At 45.9% G+C, this 18705-nt stretch overlaps 1 protein-coding gene across 2 annotated transcripts in view; it reads left to right on the top strand.

The window, feature by feature from the left end:
* LOC149370020 (uncharacterized protein KIAA0930) overlaps window positions 1-16579 on the top strand; it is a 30037-nt gene extending 13458 nt beyond the window's left edge. For both annotated transcript variants that reach the window (XM_089559693.1, XM_089559698.1), the window contains 5 exons: window positions 2277-2378; window positions 6380-6634; window positions 10304-10454; window positions 12993-13103; window positions 16281-16579. In XM_089559693.1, the coding sequence (XP_089415819.1) occupies window positions 2277-2378; window positions 6380-6634; window positions 10304-10454; window positions 12993-13103; window positions 16281-16321 (660 nt within the window). In that variant the 3' untranslated portion in view covers window positions 16322-16579. The remainder of the gene's footprint in view (window positions 1-2276; window positions 2379-6379; window positions 6635-10303; window positions 10455-12992; window positions 13104-16280) is intronic.
* The last annotated feature ends 2126 nt before the right edge of the window (window positions 16580-18705 follow it).

An 18705-nucleotide genomic window follows, 5' to 3' on the forward strand; every position in this document is an offset into this window, starting at 1 on the left:
AGAATAATGGAAAAGGCAACACAGTTCTATGAGTGAAAAGCCTGAGCCTTCAAAAGTATCGTGGGCTGCCACGCAACACGACAGCCCCTCAAAAATGGTTGGGTTTTAACATAGTTAAACTGAGTAGACGTGCAAAAGCATGTGTTTAGCCTGATTGGCTCATGATTTTGCTTTGCTGGGTCGTCGGCATGTCTGGCGGCGATATTAGACTCAGGTTATGCTTTGATCGAGGTTAAGTTGATCTGACCTGTACGCGTCGCAGATGGAAGTTGATGATGACGGTGATGTGCAATGCATAGTGTGTGAGTGTGTTGCAGTTTTGCACGAGGGGTGATCGGCTGTGGTGACAGCATGGTGCTCTCATGCACTAGCCAGCGAAGCTGATCTGTTTGGTTTCGAATCCCAGTCGTGGCAACATTTGTTTTTTTATTTATTTATGCTATGCTATGCTGTTGGCACAAACCCACAAACATCGCAAGATCTTGCTTGGGGTTCACCGATAAGAATAGTACTTTCGCACTAATATACAAAACACATCGCAGGATCAATGGGAGAAGGCTTTGTCCAGTTTAAACCTGGGAAACTAGCGAGGCCCGGTGGACCGGGCGAGAGCTGATGCAGTGTCTGTAGAGGCCCTGTGGTCTAGGGGATCCACCCTATCACCAGAGAAGGCTTTGTTCGTCTCGGTAAACGCCTTTCATTCATTAAGCAGTATCCTGCTGACATTACAGTGAGTCTGATTTCAATACAATCACGGTTGCACATTTACGATGGTGTGCGACCCAAAAAATTGCAACACTTTTAGGTACAAGCCCATTCAGTAAAAGTACAAAGCGTTTAACTCTCCTGGGCTGCTGGACAAGACATTTCATGGCTGGTCAAAAGTTGAGAGAAAACAGAGGGCACCATTTTAACCCTTTCAGGTGCCATTTTTTGTTTTATTGAAATAAGTTATTTTTTTCACCTATGTAGTATATATTCAGGCCTCAAGAAAGGGAATTTGTTAATTTTTGAGTGTGAAAGACCAGCGGGTAAGTTTTTACAATGATGTGGAGAATTCCATACAAAGTGTCAGATTTGTTAGAAATAATAAACTCGAAATGCTCCCATGTCTCAGGTAAACCTTCTAGGAATAGTGGAATCACTTTGCGTTTCAAAGATGCACATTTCGCCAAAAATTGAGCAGAGACAATCAATGTTTTCACTTACTACAAAATCCGTCTGCACAAAAATGGTGGACAGAGTGCCACCTAGCTCACTGCTATGTGAAATATTATTTACTGCGTTCGCTACATGGCACAAAAAAACAACTTATTTGCGACAAGAAGGGTGCTCAGTACGACTGAGACAATGAAATCACTGCTAGGTGCACCAGCCTCTTAGAAAAAGCTGTGAGCTTGCTGTATACACAACTCTGTACAAAGCGCCTGAAAGGGTTAAAATGAATTGCCGTTTCAGCCATAGAGTTTCTTACTATTACGTAGAGGGAAAGCTGGCGGCGCTGCACTTCAGCCACCATGGACGCTCAAAGCATCATGGGGCGGTGAGCTACTTGTTGTGAGGCAGTCGTAATTTTTCGGGAACACGGAGTGGCACTACTAAGATGTTTCATTCCAAAAACGCTGTTCGTTTGTGCGCAGACGACTTTCGCGCGCACGCAGTGTGCAAAAGTCATAGTAGTGAAAACGCGACGATACACGACGCCAATAAAAGATTTTACTCTTCCGAAATGCCATTAAAAAACGCCTTAAAGTATCTAAGCAAGAAAAATTTTTTTGAAAACATATTTTCTTTTAAAAGTGCGCTTGTTAATTACGAAATATTAGTTTTTTTAGTGTTCATCACTTGATCAATAGGAAAGCGAGTCGTCTCTTATTTTGGGTAAACTTTGCACTTAAATGCTTTTCTGCTCGTTTGTTGCAACCATTAGACCAGATATTGAATGTTAGGACGTTTGTAGTTATCAAACAGCTTAATTTTTCTATTATTTTTTGGCCAAAAGTTGCAGTTCCGCAACAAGTAGCTCACCACCCCATGATGCTTTCAGCGCCCATGGTGGCTGAAGTGGTCTCGAGGGGTCGCCATGCAAACTCCCATAGACGGGCCGCCAGCTTTCCCTCTAGGTAATAGTAAGAAACTCTATGGTTTCAGCGTATGTATTTTCTGGCTGTGGTGCGAATGGTGGCAGGGGAGAAAGGCTAAGATGTGCAGTGTTCATTGAGTGGCGTTGTGAGTGGGTGGATGTTGATGCCATGTTGATGGTGCCTGCCTTGCAGCGGGTGTACGCTTCTCCCACCCGGCACAGCATGGAGGACAAAGGGGACACAGAGGAAGTGGCCTACCCGGACATCTTCTTCGCCGTCGACAACTACGAGGAGGTGGGCACCCTTGCACTGCCAAAGGCGTTGGCCTGCCTTAGTGCTTTGAGCGTGTGATTTAAAGGTAAAGAATAGGAATGGCTGCTGTGTTGTCGCTGCCTTTCGAGTGGTCAAGTCTGGTGGTTGTCTCTGTGCTTGCGCTGTTATTCAGGTCCTAGTGAGTTACGTTAATTATGTGACATTAATTAAGCAGGAGCTAACCGTTTTAATTAGGCAGGTTATTTTGTGCTGTTGGCTGTGTGTTTAAGTATTCAAAAGGGTTGAGAATGGGGCGAGTTGGTATGAATTCATACTTTCTCTGCTGTGGCACCACAAGGACAAGGACATAGACGAAGTGACGACAAGTGAGTTCGCCATCATTGCTGCTACTTGACGCTGAGGTTGATTATCTTGAAAGAGCATTAAACTATCGCGTGTTGCGGAAATAAACGCGCCCCGTAAAATGCTTCTTTGAGCTAAACGGGCGCATTGTTCGAGCTCAAATTTCGCATAGAAATGGCATTTGGTCGGCAGATTTGTTTAATACCACGTTTGCTTGGGGTATACTTACCTGATTCGAACAGAATAAGTCAGATATTCACATCGTCTGCGGCGACGACGAAGGAAATTAAGCTGCTCTGTCAGCTATCGCACCGGTGGCGCCATCTCGTTTGTTGGTCGTGAAGAAACAGCAAAGGAAGGGGATTCGGGGGTTTGAAGACGCTCTTTCAACTGGTTTTTTCATGGTCACAGAAAACTTAGCTTGGCAAAACTAAGTTTTCAGCAAGTTAAGTTTTTTGTGAGCATTAAAAAACAGTTGAAAGAGCGTCTTCAAACCCCCGAATCCCCTTCCTTTGCTGATTCTTCATGACCAACAAACGAGATGGCGCCACCGGTGCGATAGCTGACAGAGCAGCTTAATTTCCTTCGTCGTCGCCGCAGATGATGTGAATATCCGACTTATTCTGTTCGAATCAGGTAAGTACCCCAAGCAAATGTGGTATTAAACAATTCTGCCGACCAAATGCCATTTCTATGCGAAATTTGAGCTCGAACAATGCGCCCGTTTAGCTGAAAGAAGCATTTTACGGGGCACGTTTATTTCCGCAACACGCGATATGATAACAGGTAGATTCGTGGTGCTGTAACACGTGTTATTGCCTGGTGCTTTTGTAACCTTGTTCTGGACTGCGCGTGTAACCGTTGGTCTTTTCTATATATTTTGTGCTTTTAATAAACTTTGTCAGTTGTTAGTGACCTTATGTGTTGTCGCCACTCCGTCTACGTCCTTGTCCTTGTGGTGCCACAGCAGAGAAAGTTTAAGTATTCTCTGTTTTTAGATGTAATTTACAGCCTTTGCTTCAAAACCTACATCTTCAGGCTGGAGCTGGCTTCAAGCCAACATCAAGCCTTAGACCTTGTGCCTAAGCATCCTTCAAAAGCTGCCTGTGAAAGCTAAGCCAGGTTTGAATCACGGATAATGCAAACCTCTCTGTGCATGGCTCCTGCAAAGATGGCCACATCGGGATGATGCTTAGCTGCGACCAACAAGTTTACTTTGCTAATTCCTGTGCAAAATGCAGAGCTTCTGCACTGTGCACTGCAGCACATCAGCAAACAACCTGTCTTTTATTCCAAACTATGCAGAGACAAAGAATGTTGCTCATTATTGCCAAGCTTTTAGTAGCAGCAGTATGTGCACTGGTTGTCGGGGCTCATTTAGATGCATTGTTAGTGATGGTGAGGAACAGTCTTTGCTATTTTGTTTAGCTAACTGGTTTCTGGCAAAGATATCTAAACGTGTAATGTGTGTAATTACTTGCATAAACACCCATAACAAGTAGTTTTATTTCTTTACTACAAAGCCCGGTGACCATGCTGTAGTGTCCCTGGTTGCCCAGACAAGCAGAGTGGTGAATACTTAGGCTTGTGGTGCTCTGATGTTTCATTTGTGTGCTAGCATCCTTGTTGGGCGTCAGAGACAGCTCTGGCTTTGGAACTTTTTGCTCAGTGTCTTTGAAGCATGCAGATGAGGTGTTGTGCAATGGGCAACCTCATCTCATTGCATCCTGAAGTGCCTCACCTAAATTTAAGTCAGCCAATTGCACAGTCCTTGATGTCATGTTGAAATAGGCTGTGTGCTGCGTTTGCAGTGAATGCTGCATGCAAGGTGGTATCTGCAGAAACATAGGAGTCAGGCCACATGTGTTAAGGAACTATCAGACTGAATTATTGAGGGGAATCTATACGATGGGCTGAATTGTGATATAAGAGGGTGGAATTTTAGGCTAAGTAGTCACACCTGTGTGAAGGCAGAGCAATCACAATTAGTGGAATGTGAAGGCAAGCGTGCAGACTGGACTTCTTCGTTAGACTGTGGGGGGCTCGTCACGTGGTTCTTTAGCCCCGTCATGCCACATGCATTGTGCCTGTTCGAAGTCTCAGGCCAGTGCATTTCATCACATCACATCTCTGAGTCTCGTGACATGTAGGCAGGGGGTTAGAGCAGCTGTTCGGTCTGTTGTGTCGAGCCCTCCTTAAAAGGGCTCTGGAACATATCCAGTAATGGCACGGCTTTTTCTTGTCTTTTCTGTTTATTTGTTTGCTTCTGAGGCCTTCTCTCCTATCTGGCATTGCTAGTGTGCTGGAAGCCACAGGGGCGGGGCGTGCAATTTTGGGCCAATTATGCATGAATGCACCATGGCTGTTTTGACTTCTTTTTGAATCTACATTCGTTAGCACACACGCGGTTGGTAGCATTTAACTTCCAGTCATGCAACATGAATCGAGCTCAGTGAAGGTTGCAGAGGATTCAAAGGAAGAGAATGTTCTCTCTTAAAGGTGCACTGAAGAGGAATCTGAACTTGTCTTTTTGCCGCGGGAACTCAATCTACACGTTCCTAGCATTCTTAGAAACTGCGACTTATTGCCCTGTATGGCCGATTTCCCTAATTAAATCGAATTAACGTCCGGCTCCCGCCCTTTTTTTTTAATTCTCCCTCGTACGGTGGGCGGAGTTGACAAACACGTGGAGTGTCTTTCACCCAGTCCCGTGGCGGCTTGCCGCTCTGCCATCGGCGGAGTAATACGTAGTAGTCCGTAGTAGCAAATAGTCCGCGCGTATTTTTATTTCTGGGGGCTTATTTTGCGGCTATATTATCTGCGAATGAAACTATTTATTCATGGAAACTTAAAAAACAAAATAAAGCGAAAGCAAAGCCTCCACGGAGCTGGCTGAAAGGAACTTCACGCGTTGGTTGACTCCGCCCATCGTATGAGGGAGAATTAAAAAAAAAGGACGGGAGCCGGACGTTAATTCGATTTAATTAGGGAAATCGGCCATACAGGGCAATAAGTTGCAGCTTCTAAGAATGCTAGGAACGTGTAGATCGAGTTCCCGCGGCAAAAAGACGAGTTCAGAATCCTCTTCAGTGCACCTTTAAGTCATTGGGTCAAGATTGGGTCAAGTCTCTCATAGAAACCGTATCTGTTGTCTGAAATTCTTTTTTCAATTAATTGAAGGTGAATACAATATTAACACCTCCAACACTTTATCGTACTCATCTGGATATAGCACAAGATAACGGCACGATTTTTCAGTGACACCATTAAATGCAAGAATTAACTCCTATAAGTATTCCTATTTCCCTAGAATGATTACAGACTGGAATAATCTCAGTAATTATGCAGTATCACAACCGTCACTAAAAATGTTTGAAGCCCATCTTTACTTTCCTTATATCTTTTCCACCACACGATACTGTTGTTGCATTTGTATCGTGTATTTTGCATTTCATGATTTATTCTCTTGTAAAATTAGTTTATAATTTTATTTTAGCATCTTAAGAGTGTGTTTATTGTTTCCAGCACCTGTTTGCTTTTGTATTGTATGCCCACCCTGCTGAGGTCTTGTAAAATATTGCAGTATCAATAAATAAAAATAAAAATGTTGAGCCAAGGAGAGGCCCTTTACTAGTGAACCTGGCCTGCTTGACTGTGTTGGCTGTTCCCCCATCCCACAGGCCTTCCAGGGGCTGTCCCTGCGTCCGGGCGAGCTGCTGTGCGTGGAGCTGTGCGCACGGCGGCGTGACGGCCCCCAGGCGGCGCTGCTGTTCCTGGGATGCGTGGCTCACGAGCCCCTTGCTCGCACCCTGGCTCGTGCCGACGCTGCGTCGGCCGCCACCGCTGCCCGGGGCCGCTGCCACTTTGTGGCCCTGCGAGGGCCCCAGGGGCGGGGGCAGGCACAGGTGGCGCTCAGGAGGGCCGCACCCGCACAGGTGGGCGGCTAGGTGGCGCTTTCAGGGATTGGGTCAAGCTGCATGCGAAGAGTGGACTGCATTCCTTCGCAGTTTGTCACAGTTAACACAGACTTAAATTTCTTGGATTATCCTGCTTCGAGCTTGTTCTGTCGAGGCTCATGCATCTGATTACTTCTAGAATTTGATCATCATCATCATCAGCCTGACTACGCCCACTGCAGGGCAGAGGAGTCTCCCAGGTCTCCCCAATTAACCCTGTTCTTTGCCAGTTGCGGCCACCGTATCTCCGCAAACTTCTTAATCTCATCCACCCACGTAACTTTCTGCCGTCCCCTGCTACGCTTGCCTTCTCTTGGAATCCACTCCGTTACCATTGAGGACCAGCGGTTATCTTGCCTCCGCATTACATGATACCATGGAATTATGATGACATTGAAAAATAAACTTGAAGGAAGGCATGAACGGCAGATTAAAATGTTCAGTGCATCACCAGCCGGTCTCCTCTCAGTTGTGAAGTGATGTGTAAGTTTTGGCAATGCTTCCCCTACTTGTAGGTGCATCAGCCATGCATAATTTTTTTTCTTTTTTTTTGGTGCGGCAATGTTCGAGGCTCATCATGAGGTGGTGTCATTTTCTGATGCTACAACCCATCACAGAGAAAGTTGCTGCACATTTTAGTGCACATCAGTCACCTGCCTTTTTACCTTGTACATTTTACCAAAGTGGCATGGTACGTTTGGTTTGATGTCCCGAAGCAACACATGAGCTATGAGGTATGCCGTAATGGAGGTCTCCATGTTAATATAGACTACCTGGGGATCTTTACCGTGTGCTGATATCGTGCAGCTCACCAAAGTATTCATCTCCATACACTTGTGGAGTCTTAAGGCATCTCTAAAGGTTCAGAGCTCAGTGCAGAGCTTTGCTCGGAGGTGCTCAAAAAATTAATCTTTCTTCAGCACCTGCTACCGCTCTATTTTCGCCACGGTGTGAAGAAGAGTGACGTTTCTTGCTCATTGATTGACCATTTGTGAAACCCAGAAAATCAGCTTCCCTGCATTACTAAGCTGCTTCACTGTGGTGATGCAGTGGATTTTCTGAGAAAAATAACTAGGTGCAGTACTAAAAGACGTTAACCACATTCTTAAAGAAGAAAATGCCATAGCGTTTAGTCTAACATTCTCTGATGTGCAATGAGTGTCTGATGTTCTTCTTGCAACTTTCCTGCCAAAAGTCCTGTTGGAACTGGTTCCATTGCCTTTATATGGTATGCATGAGTCATCAACTTCTAAAATGTTCCATTACCTTCTATTGGATTATCGTATGGTACTATACTAATCTCACCCTCCAATCCACATTAATAGATTTCCTGGGGTGTTCCAACTTTTAAATTTTGGGAGTCCTCACAGTTTCAATTTTGGTGATGCCCTATGATTGGTCCCATGCGGTACCGTATAAACGCGTGTAAGGGCCGCACTTTTTTTTCCAGATTCGAGGGCTAATTTTCGGGGTGCGGCCCATACACGCAATGTACGAAAAAAAAAAATTGTTTTAAAGTAAAAACACACCAATCAGGGAATGGGTGGCATTTATTCTACGTTCAATCGTCACTCGCGGAGTATTTCGACTCTTAGCTGGTGCTGTGCTCTGGTGCACTCTCATCCCAAAAGAATACTTGGTGGGAAGACAGCGCAAAAAACGACAACCACAGGGAAGGACAAGACACAAAAGAACGCTACTATCAACTGATTTATTTGTCGTCAAGTCCAAGATTTATTAGAGAACAAGATTTATTTGTCGTCTGTTAGTCCAAGATAGCTGGCACTGCAAAATGTGACATGTGATGTGACTGTCCGGTTATTATATATGTGACTTGACGACAAATAAATCAGTTGATGGTAGCGTTCTTTTGTGTCTTGTCCTCCCCTGTGGTTGTCGTTTTTTGCGCTGTCTTCCCACCAAGTATGAATTACCAACTCGCCCAGCACCATGTTTTACTGATCCCAAAAGAAGCTGTGCAGCATGTCCGCACTTCCATCACATAGCAGAGCAGCTCTTCTTCCAGTTCGGGAAACTCACACGGCTTGCCTCGGAAAGCGTGCTTTTTGCAGCTTGTGTTTCTCAGTGCACCCTTACACGAATTTATTTTTTTTTAAACATTTCCTTCGGGAAAACGGGGTGCGGCCCTTACTCGCGTTTATACGGTGTTCGTGACATCACAACCCTCTCAATCGCATTCACTGATCGCAGGAAGTCCTCTCACCCTTTCTGGCGCAGTGGTGCAGCAGTTATAAGCGATGCGCCATGCCTCCGGCAGGCGTCTGCTTCCATCACAGCCACTGGTGGGTCTTGTGAGACCCAGGCTGCTCTTCCTGAGCTCCCCTAAGGCTCAGTGCCTTTTGGTGGGCAGGTGGCAAATGCATTGAATTTGGCAGTGGTGGGCAGTTTGCCACCTTCTATGGTGGGCAGGCTGTGATGCTGTCACAAGGTCACATCACCTCTTTCGACCAATCAGGGAGTTTCAGATTTCACAGTCCTCTCTGATTGGTCAACTGGGGTCATGCGACCCCGATAATGTCATCAGGGAATTGACCAATCAGGGAATTTCATGATGGAGAAGCAGGGAAGTGCATGATGACAGCCTAAATGGTACTGCAGCAAAACTTCTGCAGTTAGAATTATGCTGCACATCCTTCCTGCATGCACAGTACATCGCACGTGTACTGTGCGATGTCAGTGCACGTTAAAGAACCCCAGGTGGTCGAAATTTCCGGAGCCCTCCACTACGGCGTCTCTCATAGCCTTAGTCGCTTTGGGACGTCAAACCCCACAAATCAAACCAAACCTTCCTGCATGCTTGTGTTTTATGTCGCTGTCACTACGGATGGATTAAGAGCAGCTGAGCCAGGCCATTGCCTGGCAGGTGCAACACACTTGCCATGTGTTGCAGCCACGAAGGAGGGATAAAGGATGGCTGTGCCAAGCCTCTGCTTGGCATGTGCATGTAGTGAAAAATGCTTGCGATAATAGTCTCTGGCAGGTTCTCTCAGATCATGAATGGCAGTTTACCAATATCCCTCAAGAGAAAAGCATACAACAGCTGTATCTTACCGGCACTCACCTATGGGACAGAAACATGGAAGCTAACAAAGAGGGTTCAGCTTAAATTGAGAACAAAGCAAGGAGCTATGGAAAGGAAAGTGATAGTTGTAATGTTAAGAGATCGGAAGCGGGCGGAGTGGGTGAGGGAACAAACGCGGGTTAATGACGTCCTAGCCGAAATCAAGAGGAAGAAGTGGGCTTGGGCAGGGCATGTAGTGCGAAGGCAAGATAACCGCTGGTCCTTAGGGGTAACGGAGTGGATCCCAAGAGAAGGCAAGCTTAGCAGGGGTGGCAGAAAGTTAGGTGGAAGAAGTTCGTAGGGATACGGTGGCCGCAACTGGGAAAGGACAGGGTTAATTGTAGAGACATGGGAGAGGCCTTTGTCCTGCAGTGGGCATAGTCAGGCTGATGATGATGATAATGAATAGTCTCCGGTGCTGCTCCCACCTCTTGCCCTTGGGACAGTCCATAAAAAAACCCGTTTCGCTCTAGAGGGAAGCTGACTTGTGAAGTTTTTCAGAGGGTGTCTTAGCCTGTGCTTGATTTTGCCCACACCTTGTCGATGTGCCCTGTTTTCCCTGGCAGGAATGGCCCTGTGGCCCATGGCGCCGAAGTTCAGAGCCAGGCCTGGTGCCACCCCCAAACCCGGGGCCACTGCACCGATGTCGATCTGAGCGGCAGGGCATCGACCAGTGCGGCACTGGGGAAGAGCTGGAGGCTGACGATCTCCGTGATGGTACGCCTGCTAAGCTGCACTGAATATTTTTTCAGCATAGTGGCGATGAGAATAGTGCACTTGGTGCTCGGAAGATTTTTTAAAAATTTCCATTCCACTGCACACCGCTATGAATAGAATGAGACCTTAACCGCAAGGTGTTTTTTGTCCTGCATATTTTATTTGGTTTTCTTTACGATCCGATATCATGGGTGACTCGCTTTATGGACAGGTTCTCTCGGGAGCCAAAGGGTCCATATTAAAGGGACATGATTATTCTACCTGCCAGGAAAAAAGGTGCAGTGTTCATGGGGCACTTCACAGTTCTGCATTATTTTCTCTAAATGTGGACGATGGAATTTATTTGTTATAATTACAGAACAAACATTGCTTGCTTTCCTAGATCTTCTGTTGTTTGATTGACTTGCAGGCTAACATTGGCTTTGTTCGAGCTGTCAGGCAGCTTGATGTATTTTAAGCTTGAACCACAGACAAGCTCACACGCCTCATAAGCCTGCTTTTGGAATGCGTTTCAAGAAGCTGTCTGAAAGAGAGAGCAAATTGTTAACTAACCTGACAATCCTAGCATGGTGATGTTGAGTGTTGTGAAATCAAATACATTGGTGTTTTACCACTTGGTCATCATCCACTAGCTACTCTGTGTTCAAAGAGGCTACTTGGAAGGGTATGGCACCACTTTGGGAACAACTGGGATCAGGTGCAGTTGATTGTTCCATCATGTTTATTGCAGTTTTTTTTGCCATCCTAACTTTCACGCCTTTGCCGTGCCGCGGCCGGTGACCACCATCGTGCCGTGGCGGCGACCACCATTGACCTTCATTTGACCTTGATTGCATTAGATTGGATTAGATTACATTGGATTGGATATGACTGACATGGATTGGATTAGATTAGATTACATTGGATTGGATATGACTGACATGGATTGGATTAGATTAGATTACATTGGATTGGATTTGATTGAAATGGATTGGATTGCATTGGTTTGGAGTGGATTGCATTGGATTGCATTAGATTGGATTGGATTAGTTTAGATTACATTACATTGGAGTGGATTGGATTGCATTAGATTGGATTGTATTGCATTGCATTGGATTGCAGTGGATTGCATCGGATAGAATTGCATTGGATTGGATTGCATTGGATAGCATTACATTGTATTGGATTGGAGTGGATTTGATTGAATTGTATTGGATGGGATTGAATTGGATTGGTTTGGATTGTATTCGAATGGATTGGATAGGATTGGATTGTATAACCGATGCATCACCACAAGTCTAACCACAAGCACCACCACCAGCTACACTACCAGCTGAACCATGGCGTAGTTGCGGATATTGCTTTTGCAATTACCCGGCTTAACCAAGCCAAGCCACAGCGAATTTTTTTTTTTCTTCTGGGCCTGAGCAAAGGGAGTTTGAGTGACCCTGCAGTCCTTGTGTCAGTCCATGGGGTAACTCGAGTGTGTGCTCTAGCATGGAAACCAGCATGTGATTGCATCCTGCTGACATGAACAGAGGACTGGAGAACATCCTGGGTAGCAAGAGAGATGGACGGGAAACTGGCATGTGTAACAATGAGAGGCACCAAAAAAGCAGCATGGATTTAGAGCACACATGAGTTCGTGGCACTGTGGCTGAAGCTAGGACTAAGGGGCGTGGTTTGCAAGCACGGAGTAGCTCGTTTCTGAATAAAATGGCTCTGAAAGGGGCTCTGTAGAATCTCGGTATGCCCGTGATGTTAACGGTCGGCCCTTCACGAATATCCTCCAGTAAGAATTTTTTAATGCTTTTTGTACACGCTGAATTATCTGTAGCCAAGTTTGAATTTCAGCGTCTTCGCATCTTTCCCTCTCCTCTGGTCACTTTTTGCACGCTGAAAGGTCCGTGCTCCTCTGCTGGCTCCACCGCCGTGGGTAGAGCTTCCTGACCTGCTGGAGCTACACCATTTGTTGGGTGTGGCTGTGCTAGCTGCCTGATATCTGAAAGAATATAACCAATAGCCATATCTGAACTGGTTTACCCAGGAGTGGTGCGACGGGGGAGGGTTTAAGCACGAAAAAGTCGCCGTAACGAGCTTGCCAACTTTTGCGCGTGATTGTGGGTCCTCTGCTGCGTGTAGAAGTGTATTATTTGGCTCCGGTGTTCCTGACAACACAATGCAGTGAATGAGCGAGTTGGTGTGCTCTCCTTGCAAAAGTGTTTCAGAGCCCCTTTAAAGGGGCTGATAAGTTACTGAGAGAGGGCAGTTGTAGGGTTCTGAAAGGAGAATTTGGGGTAGTCTTAAGAAAGTGGCTGATCCCAGCAAACCAAAAACGTCTCAGAGACGTCTAACTAGACGTCTCTGAGACGTTTTTGGTTTGCTGGGATCCGCTGGAACAGGTTGGGCGTAGCCGTTAGGTGCATATGGGGATCGTTTTCTCTGGAGAGATATTGATGACAGTGTGGCTATGGTATTGACTTTGGCGTAGTCCTGGCTGAATCTGGTGTCATGCTTACTGCACTGGTAGGTTTGCTCATGCTTGCTTGGTGTGCACAGCCCTGTGTGGTGATGACGACCGAGGCTTGGCGACTGCTGGCAGCAGAAGTGAGGGCCTCCTGGATGCCATGCTGACCTACGTGGCCCTGCCATGGCACCACATCGTGGCCGGTGCGTGTGCCTCCTTTGTCAGTTGGGGTCCGGGGCAGCCTCTGTGATGTCCGGTGTCTGTAGGGACAGCTTGTCACACGTCCCAACAGCTTGGCATCTCTTTTTGACCCGGGCTAAATTTGAGCCTTGGTATTTGCTTCATGCAAACGGCCTCAGGCCGGTGATTCTGTTCGTTACAGTCTGGTTGCACTTGACGTCAGTGTTTAAGATTTAAGGTCGACATGAACAGAAAAAAGGCAATTATTACTGGTGTGTGAGTATTCGGAATTTTGAATACGAATAGACTATGTTTGATATTGAGCTTCATAAATCCGATCATGGCAAAACCACAGTATCTGGGCAAATTATAGGACGATCGAGTCTAAGTTCAAGGAAAACAATACAGAGGTTCCGTTCCCTTTCTTCTTGGTCGTTTGTCGCGTGGGCATGCTGGAGACAGGGCTTGACTTCGTGTTAAGTTCCGCAGGTGGGCTTTTCCACATGTCACATGTGCTGCAAACAAGATGGCTGGCGACCCGTTCCGAACAATTGCAGCACGAAAGCGTTTTTTTTTTTTTTATCCTTCCGTGATAAGTTGCATATTTAATGCCCACACCCATGGAATTCGTCCTGTTGCCTTCATAACTCTCCTAGCACAAGCTATGCCATCTCGTTTTCGCAGACTATGATATGCGGGAAAGTCCACTTTCAGAACTTTGCATGAGGCTCCCTAATACCCCTGTCAAGCGGGCGATTTAAGTGCACTTACGGGGAGTGCGCTTCGGCATCCCGAGTGGCACTTTGGGCTACGCGGTGCTAAACGGGAAAGCAAAGTGCACTCATAGTAAAAAAAAATGGCGACAGAAAATGAGCGGAATTTCTGAACAGGACAATGGAAAAGAAAAAAAAGACTCATAATATTTGATTGCTTAACGTGATAGCGCAAATAAAACGAGGTTCAACAGTTTTTAACGATTAAAATAAATGAAAATAGAAGAAAATCCAAGTCCAGCCAAGACTATCCAGAATTTCGACAACAAACAAGATGGCGGCGGGCAGCGATGTTGCATCTGATCACGTTTACTTGTTTTGTTGCTTCGGTTGTGGCTATAACGAACGAACTTTTTTCTGAAAACAGTGTTATGCACGTAAAGTAAAGTTGTAAGTACTTTTTATGCACTATAAATTTTGTACCATTGGAACCGCTGGCGTCGAGGCTACGCACTCGGCGAGCAAAGTGTGGTCCGTGAACGCACTCCTAGCGGAGTGCACTCTTCCGCGAGTGACACTCACTTGCGTCGTTTAGATGCGACAAAGTATACTTACAGCGAAGTACACTCTCCGTAAGTGCACTTAACTTGCCCACTTGACAGGGGTATAAGGGGCAAGTGGAGGTGTCACAGCAGGGCAACGATCGTGTAAAAATCCTGCCTATTGCATGGTTCATTGTAACCCGTGTGCCTCTTGACTGGGCCTAATGGCCGGCTTGACAATAATTGGAGGGCCCCTGCCGCTAAAAAATAGCCTAGCCACATAGTTTCAGTTTGTGACCTTTGCTGCTGGCCTGTGGCAACGGCAGCTATCGGTGCGCGCATTGACCTGTAATCCGATTCCAGCTAAGCGCCGCTTTCTTACACCGACTGACTCGTCGCTGTTCATTTCTTTATCCTTTTTAGAAGCAACCTTGCTGTTCTGATGCCATTGTGCATCCCCCCTCGCTTACTTTTGCATTGTTCTCCCAGAACACCGAAACTGGGCACTTGTCACAGGCTTATAGGTGTTTGCATGATCGAGCCGCCTCATAAGGCTTTGCCGCATTTTCAGTAGTTCTCTTTTTTTTTTCTGGGGGCTGTGGGGCATTTATGAACTGACCTTCATTTATGAATCAGGCATTTCTTTTGGTCCCTTAAACACCGTATAATGAGTTTTTACTAGCCACCACATTATTTTTTATTATTATTATTTTTTTTTATTATTATTATTTTTTTTACAAGCCGCCGCGGTGGCTCAGCGGTTATGGTGCTCGGCTGCTGACCCGAAAGACGTGGGTTCAATCCCGGCCGTGGCGGCTAGAATTTCTTTGGAGGAGAAATTCAAGAGGCCCGTGTACTGTGCGATGCCAGTGCACGTTAAAGAACCCCAGGTGGTCGAAATTTCCGGAGCCCTCCACTACGGCGTCTCTCATAGCCTTAGTCGCTTTGGGACGTTAAACCCCATAAACCAAACCAAACCACATTATTTTTACACTGAGTAAATGCTTTCTCATAATCAACGAAGGGTATATATAGGGGTGGTTATATTCTGTGCTTTTCTTTGTCATCTGGTTGGTAGTGTAATAATGGTCTATGGTCGAGTATCCTTTACGAAAGCCTGTCTGATCATTTGGTTGAACGCATGTAAGGGCTGCGCCCGTGTATGGGCCGCTCTCTGTTTTCCTGAAGGAAATGTTTAAAAAAAAAATAAATCCGTGTAAGCACCGCACCCGAACTTTCCATGACCCAGGCGGGAATAGCCATCTAAATGCACGCGCCGTGTCCTCCGCGATCAGCTGCGGCTGCAAGCAATGGTGTGCTTGATCACGGAGGAAAACTTTCCCAACAGTTCCGACAAGGATGTGGCTTGTGGCAGCAACTAGCAGTATTTAGTGGCGAAGTTTATTGTGAATAAAAGTTTGTCATATGCATGTTTTTTCCGTTTTTCAAAAGATATGGGTCGACCTATATTCGAATAAATTTTTTTATTTCTCGCCGAGCCCCAAGCCGCCGCGGTGGCTCAGCGGTTATGGTGCTCGGCTGCTGACCCAAAAGACGTGGGTTCGATCCCGGCCGCGGCGGTTGAATTTCTTTGGAGGAGAAATTCTAGAGGCCCGTGTACTGTGCGATGTCAGTGCACGTGAAAGAACCCCAGGTGGTCGAAATTTCCGGAGCCCTCCACTATGGCGTCTCTCATAGCCTTAGTCGCTTTGGGACGTTAAACCTCATAAACCATAAACCATAAACCATTCTCGCCGAGCCCAGTGTATAGGCGGTCGGCCTATATTCGTGGCCGACCTATATGCGAGTAAATATGGTATGTGGATTGTTTGTGGGCCGTAGTTAGCATAACTGCCAGTTATGGGGGGCCTCTCTTGCATAAGCCTTTCCTGCTGTCAATAGTGATACTTGTTAGCAGCTGTCGGCATTTTTTATTGTCTTGCAGACCTCCTGGACATTCGGCGTGAACCCCTGCTCACCTTCTAGCCGGCTCCGACTGACCAGACCGACGCTGCCGGGTTGGCTGTGTATATTCTAGTCCCAGTGACGATGACAACTGTTACATTATGTCCCTCATTGCCAATATGGTCGAGAGGGATGAGTGATGCTCAGCCACATGGCTGCCGCGAAAGAAATGTGTCATCCAATGTCCTGCACGGCGCCATGTTGCAGACGTTGCATTTTAGCACCTTTTAGTGTGCGTGGAAGCAGAGATATGGGAGGGTCGTGGCACACTGATTTAAGTCATGCAGAGAAAAATAAAACGGGAATAATTTGTGTATCAGAAATGCAAGATTGCACCATATCAGTGCAGTTGCATTAAGAAAGATAATCTTGTTTGAGTGGTGTGAGCTCACTTTGATCTGCTGGGCCGTCGTTTGAAATGCCAGTCAAGAGAACAAAACTGGCATTTCATGTGGCATTTGTATAAACCCCGTCGCTCAGCTGGATGTTGGGCTAAAACAGGCTCTCCCTGCGTTCACAGGTCTCCAGACTGTGCAGGCACTATCTGCAAGCACCATAGAGTTTCTTACTATTACCTAGAGGGAAAGCTGGCAGCCCGTCTATGGGAGTTTGCATGGAGGCCCCTCGAGACCACTTCAGCTGCCATGGGCGCTCAAAGCATCATGGGGCGGTGAGCTACCGACAGCAGAACTACTACAACTTTTGGCCAAAAAATAATAGAAAAATTAAGCTGTTCGATAACTACAATCGTCATAGCATTCAATATCTTGTCTAATGATTGCAACAAATGAGCAGAAAAGCATTCAAGTGCAAAGTTTGCCCAAAATAAGAGACGACTAGCTTTCCTATTGGCCAAGTGATGAACACTACAAAAACAAATATTTCGTAATTAACAGGCACACTTTTAAAAGTAAATATGTTTTTAAAAAAAATGTTGTTGCTTAGATACTTTAAGAGGTTTTTTAATGACATTTCGGAAGAGTAGAACCTTTTATTGGCGTTGTGTGTCGTTGCGGTTTCCCTAATATTGTTTTTACACACTGCGTTCGCGCGAAAGTCGTCTGCGCACACACGAACAGCGTTTTTGGAATGAAACATCTTAGTAATGACACTCCGTGTTCCCGAAAAACTACGACTGTCTCGCAACAAGTAGCTCACCGCCCCATGATGCTTTGGGCGTCCATGGTGGCTGAAGTGCAGCACCGCCAGCTTTCCCTCTAGGTAATAGTAAGAAACTCTATGGCAAGCACCCTGAGGTTAGGCTGCTTTGTAACTTTTTTGTTGCGGTGAAACCAGGACAGTGCACTCGTGCCTTTGTTTTTGTTTGTCTTGGCATGCCGTGAACAACAAGGCACTTGCCGTTGCTGCTAACAGCTGGCCATAATGCTGGAGTATAATTTGTCGGGATGGCACGGCAAGCTTTTTGCTTCCTTCTAAGCTGAAGGCCATGGACTCGTACCAATAATATTGTTACGTGAAGGCAAGTCGATGGAAACAGGACGACATGACGGATGGTGACGGCATGATTTGATGGCTATGGGCTTAGCACGAGCGCTACTACCCACTTAATTCTTCTAGTCCATAACAGTATCATTCTGTAGGTATTTCTCCGTATGCCCACAGCCTTGCATTAATGGCTGTACCATTGGACGCATGCTTATGCATGTAATAAATATACAGTGGGGGCAAAAAGTTCCTTGGTGGGCACAAGAAAATTTCAGACCACTCTGCAAGGCAGAATAAATTTACTGGTGCCTGGTGTATGGAGAAGCATGTTACATGGCATAGCCTATGTGCACAACGCGCAATTTTTGCACCTTTGCATTTAGAAGGGAAATTCAGCTGCGTTACATAAGTGAATCCTGGCTGGTGCTAGTACAACAGGAGTGAAAATCTTTGATAATGCTGAGCAAATCCTAATTTCATCTGGAAACTCTAGATAAAAGAACATGAAGCTCATAGCTTTGCAGTTGGGCACATTGCTTGCTATTGTCGCATGCACAGATGATAGCACCTGAGGAGCTTACTAGGAACATACGGGCCCTAACAGCTGTGATCTATGTGAAAAGTGAATGCATTTTAGGAAAGGTTTTGTTAATTTAATTGGGTTACTCCAGAAAAACCGTCACCAAAATGATGTCTTCTTCCATTCAGCATTTGCCGTGTCTGCAGCGAGCTCGAAATGATCAGAGGACGTTGCTTGTGCTGGTTTTAAATAGTTGATTTTGTGTGACACTTCTCGAGCTCATGTAATTGAGGGGAAGTTCATCTATCATGCGCACTCTTTCTTTCCTTCATCCTAGTGTACTGACAAGTCTCCTTCATCAATGTACTCCTCATTTCTTTGATGTGCTCCAAAACTGCGTCATGTCGATAGTGCAGTGCAAGTAAGTAACTTGCTTACG

Source organism: Amblyomma mixtum, chromosome 1 (assembly GCF_055824585.1).
Source record: "Amblyomma mixtum isolate Tamu chromosome 1, ASM5582458v1, whole genome shotgun sequence".
NCBI lineage: Eukaryota > Metazoa > Arthropoda > Arachnida > Ixodida > Ixodidae > Amblyomma > Amblyomma mixtum.